The 7063-nt window shown below is 43.9% G+C and overlaps 1 protein-coding gene across 1 annotated transcript; it reads right to left on the bottom strand.

The window, feature by feature from the left end:
• Window positions 1–980: 980 nt before the first annotated feature.
• LOC104882380 (uncharacterized) lies at window positions 981–6472 on the bottom strand. The gene is made up of 2 exons (XM_059733969.1): window positions 6406–6472; window positions 981–2566 (listed from the first exon to the last, which is right to left on the bottom strand). The coding sequence occupies exons 1-2, from the start codon at window positions 6470–6472 to the stop codon at window positions 981–983; spliced, it is 1653 nt and encodes a 550-aa protein (XP_059589952.1).
• Window positions 6473–7063: the final 591 nt, after the last annotated feature.

Here is a 7063-nt window from a genome sequence, read left to right as displayed (position 1 = left end):
CATCTGTCCAACAAAATCATGTCAACTCCTCCGAAATCGTGTGAAAGCTCCCACTGATGCTCTGTGATAATCATCAATGTCCTCGGATAATCACCTCACTCTATCATCATAATCCACTCACCATCGTCTCATAAAAAAAAACATCATCTCTAATCATCCTGACTCTCTGAAGTCATGTGCAATGGCTCAACAACATCGTCAAGTAGTCAAACCACTCTCTCATCATGATCCATATATCATCGTCTAGAGCTCATCTCAGGTCTAGCCATCTCGGATTCTGTCTGGTCAAATCAAGGAAATGATGGAAATAGGCAAGGGTACTGTAATATATGAAGGCGAATAGGAATGGTAAAGTCGTGTAACGGTACCAAGGGATGGTGTCATGTCAAGCTCAAAATGGGTAAGTCATCAAGTCCATAGAGTCAAGGTGTGGATATGGATATGGTACTACTCTAATCAGAAGGTGAGATGAGTCACAGTCTCGAACTCCCTAGGTCGATCTCCTGATCCTAGGTCAAAAGGCTCAATATCTTCCATGATAGGTCAGGCCAAAGTGATCGTGATGTAAGTGAAAGATGTATCATATCGAAAGCATAACACGCATCAACACAAGATGTGTAAAACACACTCACGAGAAAAATGCCACAATACTCAGATAAAATATCATATCACTAAATGAACCAACGAGTACATCATGTGTGAAATGGTAAAGGATTACAAACAACTGGACTCTCAACATGAAACTAAAAACAATGACCCTAAACCGAAAACAGGACTCAACAAAACAAAAACAACTCTGATGAACTGAAAACTGGACTCTACAAAATGGAAATGAGTCTGATGATGACCATAATCAAAACGAGAAATGCTCTGAACTGAACTGCTACCAAGTGATGTACCCATGCCGACTGACCCAAGTCCTCAACCTGGAAGATCCCAGAACACCATACGCCATCAGTACCCTCAATATCCAAATCAATCTACTGAAGACCAGGAGGAGGAGGAACTGCATGTGTAGAATGTGTAGGCAGGGGATTGGTGGTCACACTTGGCCTGGCCAAGTCAACCACCCCCGAATCGATCAAATCCTGTATCGCATGATGGAGTGCTGAACAATGCTCAGTATCGTGCCCCGGAATCTGATGATACAAACAGTGCTCATGTAAACGGAAATGAGGAGGAATAGGATGGGGCAAAGGCCTCGGTGCCAAAGGAACAATCACTCCAGCGTCTCTGAGCTTCTCAAAAGCTCTAGTCAAAGTCATGCCCAACTGAGTGAACTGTCTCGCGGGCCTCTGTGCATATGGTCTGGGTGGCGGGTGAGTAGCGGCTCTCGGATGTGGTGGTCGTGGCTGCATGCTAGTCTGAGCAATGTAAGGCTCCTGAACATAATCCGGCTGATACTGATACTGCGGATGAGGGAAATGAGCTCTGACTGTAGGAGGCCTATAAAGTGAGTGATGCGCAGGCCTCCGATGCTGATAACTAATAGCGCCAACCTCTCCAGATCTACCAAATGGCCCAATCAGCTTCTTCCCCTTACTGTCAGGGGAAGGAGTAGTATCTGTCCATAATCCTCGAGCAATAGCCTCCTCAACACTGAAAGCTGCCTGAACCAAACTCCTAAGATCCTGAAATGGGATGCCCACAAGACGTCTCGCGAATCTCGGCTGTAGGTTCCGAAGAACCATATCAATCTGATCCTGCTCCTTAGGCCGGTCTACCATACCAGCCACCTTTGCCCTCCAACGAGTGACAAATGAAGAAATAGACTCCTCTGGCCTCTGTCTAGTGGCCTCCAACTCTCGTCTGGATACATCAATATCGGCACTGAAAGCGAACTGAGTCAGGAACTCACGAGCCACGTCCTCCCAGGTGCGGAGTCTCGAAGGCTCCACTGAAGCAAACCATCGCTGAGCTGCTCCACTAAGTGACATCGGGAAGAGGGCCACCAACTGTGCATCATCTATCCCATGTGCTCTCATGACTGTGCTGTATAGTCTCAAGTGGATCTTGGGACAACCAATCCCACTATAACGCTCAATGTCCGGCATGCGAAACTTGGCGGGCAAGCTAGCCGCCGGTATGCCGTCTCTGTCATCCCAAGTCAAACCTCCATCCTGCAATCTGATCTGTCTCATCATGGACTCAAGCCTCTCGACCTTGGCCTCCTGCTCGGCCAATCGAGTATCCTTAATAGTAGGAACCATGGGAGGCGGCATTGTGACAGTAGGTGGTGGAATGGTCTCATAATGATCTGCCAGATGGAACGGAGTACCAAGTGAAACCCCAGGTGGACGAGTCTGTGCTGTCTGAGATGCATGAGGAACTGTCTCATCAATGACCATGCCAACCGGCTGGGGATCCTGGCGAGAACTCTCTATCTGATCCAAGCGCCTACTGACTCCGGCCATGAACTCCTGAATGGAAGCGAGTGTGGAAGCTAGCTCGTCTGACATCTCAACTGAACTGTCTGAACTCAAATATGAATCTGATCTGATCAATCGTCCTCCAACTCTCCTCCAAGAATGTGACTCCAGACTCAACCGACTCCTAAACTGACTCCCTACAATGCAAACAAGATGGATGAAGGACACGAGATGAAACTCTAAAAGACGACAGTACAACATACAAGCACATGGTCCAGAGGTGGCAATCAGAAATCTGGATATATGACGAGAACTCTGGAGTCATAAAGGTGTCCACTGTGAGATGGCTACAATTGTGACTAGAGAATTCCTATCAATAATCCGAGATGAAAGAGGTGTGAAAAACACACTATCACGAGATCAGTACTCCATCTATAAACATATATCCTTGAATCAACCTTCAACTCGAGCTCCATAAGAGAAAAATAATAAGGTGATCAAGGCGAATCTCTCGAAGACAGTGTGGATGTGAAAAATGCGCCTTTCACCTTTCCGTAATGAAAATATAAGCATCGAGTCGAAAATTGAACCAAGGATCAAACAAATGATGACGTATTGAGCCCGTGATAAGCATACAGTGTAAAAAGATGATCAATGAACATATCCCAAAGCATCATGTGAGTGATAACAAAGTGAAGGGGTGTGTCGAGCCAAGAAATGAGAATGAAAACCCTAGGGAGAAAACATGCTAAACTCATCGAGTGAAAAACATAATACAAGGTGACATGACAATGGTGACCCAACCGTTACTCAAACTCATACCAATCTCCGAGCACTCTCAACTGGAGACTAAAAAGAGGGAATATTGGATCCGAATTGTAACTAAAGAGGCTCTGAAGGCCCTCAGATGCACCCACGTGTAGGGAGGGAGTCCTAATCAAAGGATCTACGGCTCAACCTACGAGGTCAAGGTGGCTCTAAATGGATATGGGTGGACTTTAAAATATCCCTAGCAGAAGCGATCATACCCTCCGGCGGTACGCAACCCTCTGCACGCCTCAAAAAAGACGGGGCGCTTCCATGCAAGGTGGACATCGCATCCACACATGCACTACCTCGACAACCCAGGGGGTTTCCTATGGTGAATCCTCTCAAACTCTCAACGCTCAATAGTCAACTAGAGTGCATAGTGATCGGTGTGGGTGCATCCGAAACCCTAAAAAGCTAAAGCAGGAGATGAAACACACTGGTCGCACAAATATCCATAAAACCTAGCTCGGGGCTATACAGGTCTTCAATGATCGGACTCTAATCGACAACAATGCGCCGCTCGCCTCCAGAATGCTCCCAAACATCGGTATAGCCCATCGCTAGACCCTACTCCTAACCTCTATCTCGGTCAGAGTACAAGCACACACAAGGCCTCACACTTGCAAAAGCGAGAACCAGAATGAAGGAAATGACCGAGACTAGAGAGTGGGAGATAAGGGGATAGATGTGCGACCCACACAGACAAGCGGCACGCAATCACGCAAAGGAGAGTAGTCATGCAACACGCAATCAGGCAAAGCTCAGATATATCATCAATGTACACATACAAAATAAGCGAGAATACGACGATCAGATGGATAGTGATACAATCATCATGCTCAAAGACGATCAAAATAATATACAAGTCAGAAAATCAACATGTCAAGTCGAGTGATATACAGTAGTGAGTGTATGCATGTGAAGTGATCAAAGCAAACATGACAAAATCAGAATCAGTGTGCTAAGCAAGGTGAGATGATCAATCAATATAATTGGATGTCAATGTCTCAAACAAATATATCAGTGAAGCATGGAAAAGAAGCATGACATCGGAATCCCCAATCAAAACAATCAACACATCAATGTCCCCAATACAATATCCAAGCATGCATCAAAACTCTCAATGTGCAATCAAGAAATGGGCATCCACTGATTGTCCAATCGGATGCCACGTTTGCTTCACTCTAAGTTCAAGCTTGACCCTCTAAAAAAAAATCCCCAGTGGAGTCGCCATTTTGTGGACCCCGCACTTTCGACTCATCTCAATGCGTTTCCCACTCGATGGCGAGCTCGATTTTATTTGAAAAATTGATTTTTATTTATTAAGAAAATGACTTGGAGTCGCCACTTATTTTTTGTTTTATTTTTAAAGGGTAAACAAAATAAGAAAGAAAAACCCTAAGCGTGACTCCTTATTTTGGAAAAGGTGGTCTGTGAAAAATCGGATCGGGTTCGGGGGTCAGGTTACTTATCGGGAAGGTATGGTAAAGACCGTAGCACCCTTCTAAGTCCCTAAAGTGGGTCTCTACTAATAAAATGAAGCAATCATGACAATTAATTAGGAAGTCAATGAATACTCGAATCGATCATGCACGTATGAGAATCAAAACATGTATATAAAGATACCAGAATGAGAATAGATGCGTACCTGGACGACGAACCACAAGGCGCTATCAAAAACAGGGTTAATGAACAAATGAATATGTACATATACTTATACGCATGTCAAGGAACAGAATAAATCAGATATGAATGGCGATTAAATCAATCAATCAATCAATCAATTATAAAATCACCTATGTGGGGCCCCCACCAAAGCCCGTTTTATTTTTGTATGAATTAATTCCATAAATTCCATTATTTGGAATAACAGAATTAAATTCGTACTTATTTTAAAACATTTTAAAAAACCATGGGAGTTATAAAAATTGCTTGCCAGAAGAAAAAGTGGCGGCAAAATTTTATTGGAAATGGGATTTTGGTACCTAAAACTCTAAGAGATTTGATGATTTGAAATTTATTTTAACAAAACGAAATTTGAAAAGTGGTTCACGAGATGGAGTTCGAAAGAATTATTTCCAAAATCAGGGAAGAGAGAATGAGAGGTGGCACGTGGCTTAAAGACGGCCCATACTAAAGGTGGCCATGCATGACCTAGTAAGAATGGGGCCCAGAGTGGAATGAGTGGGCCATGGAAAGTTTAGGATGAGATTTCGGGTTCTGGGTACTGTAGGGCAACCGTGCATGGAGAATCACAACGCGTGGGACCCGAGGTGGAAAAGTTAGGATGATTACATTGCAGCATGGATGATTGCATGGTAATGCGGATAATTGCAGCTGCCATGAATTTCCTATTTTGCTGACTATTGTGCAAACCGAGTATACCACCATGGGTGAACCCTTTCTTCTTTCATCAGCCTATTTGACTCCTTTCCTCGAGGCAACTAGATTTCTCTGATTATCTCACGTTATAACTGTGCACAAAGCTCAGCCAGGCAACAAACTCTGTACCATATTTGCAATGGTGATCCAAACCATTTATTCCAACAGCTTATCAACTGTTTCTGCGAGTAGCTCGAAGGTGATAGAAGCCAATGTTCGATTTCTGAACAAGAAACCGCAACTCATTCCGCACATGCCCAATTCGTGCTTTCACTGTTGATATCTTCTGCTGGCTCTCATTCTACAAGCTTTTCTTTTGGTATCCCTTTCTCTAATCGATACAAAACCCTATTTGAACCCAAGTCCTTCAGATTCCTTGCCTCCCCCAAACAGATACAGGTGACTACTGTTTAGAACAGTATAACTAACGTCCAAAGCTTCAGAATATTTCACAGATGCTGGTGGAAGTGGCTGTCAAGGCTGGTAGATGAGGTCAGAAGCGTTCCTTTCACTGAATCTGATTTATAAGTGCTATGATTCCGTCCTTAGCATCCTCAGGTTTAAGTTCTGGGTCATTACAGCAGCATCCTCTGTCCATTGGTCCACTTGGAAGGCTTGAGTACTCCCCGACACTGCCAGATTGATCAATGTGAGTGTCATTTGGAACTCGGCACTTAAGAAGGAACAATTTCTTGAGATGGAATTTTAGAGTGGAGCTTCTTTTCAATAGCAGGCAATTTATCGTGCTCATCAGAATATTGGCTGTCTACAATGGTGGGTAATGTCGTTTCTGTGCATGACCACTACATCCATTAGCTGAAGCTGTGTAGATTAGAATAATTACCCGTCCATGGGAACTCAAACACCAGCGCTGAAGCTGTAGCAACAGGCGTTGAAACTTCTTCCTCCATCATGCGTGCTATATCTCGTGTATCGGCACCGCACTCTGAAACTCACCCGCTATGTTTGGGTTCTCTTCCATAAGTAGTGCCACAAGATCAACACTGAACAAAAGAAGATTTCTGGTTTGATGAGCAAACATTGATTTCATGTTCATTCTCAGTAGAAGCTTGGAGCCTTTCTTCCTGAAGGGTTTTCAGTAATGAAAGAGCAACAATATCTTTTATGGCAAGTACAAGCATACACGATTATGGGGCACCATTATCGTCCAAACTACCAAGAAGCTTCGCACCATTCTTAACTCTGGGTGAAAACAGGACAGCCTCCTTATCCCAATCAGCTTAAAAATTCATAGAGAAAACCCATTTTCCGGAGGACATTGTGAGAAAAACAAACATGATAGGTATCAGGAAATATGGTTATGAAAGGTGGTGAGAAAAGGATAATGGATATGAGAAGGTCTTAGAGTGAGAAAATGGGTTTGACGGATGGTTTGATGGGTAATGAAGGCTGCCATGCATATGGGAGAGTATGAGACACGGGCATGAAACAATGGATTTGATGGATATGGGATGCATGCATGAGATGGATGACAGAGGATG

The sequence above is a fragment of the Vitis vinifera genome, chromosome 17 (assembly GCF_030704535.1).
Source record: "Vitis vinifera cultivar Pinot Noir 40024 chromosome 17, ASM3070453v1".
Lineage (NCBI taxonomy): Eukaryota > Viridiplantae > Streptophyta > Magnoliopsida > Vitales > Vitaceae > Vitis > Vitis vinifera.
The sequence above is the reverse complement of the archived record's forward strand: the minus strand, read 5'-3'. Positions and strand labels throughout refer to the sequence as shown.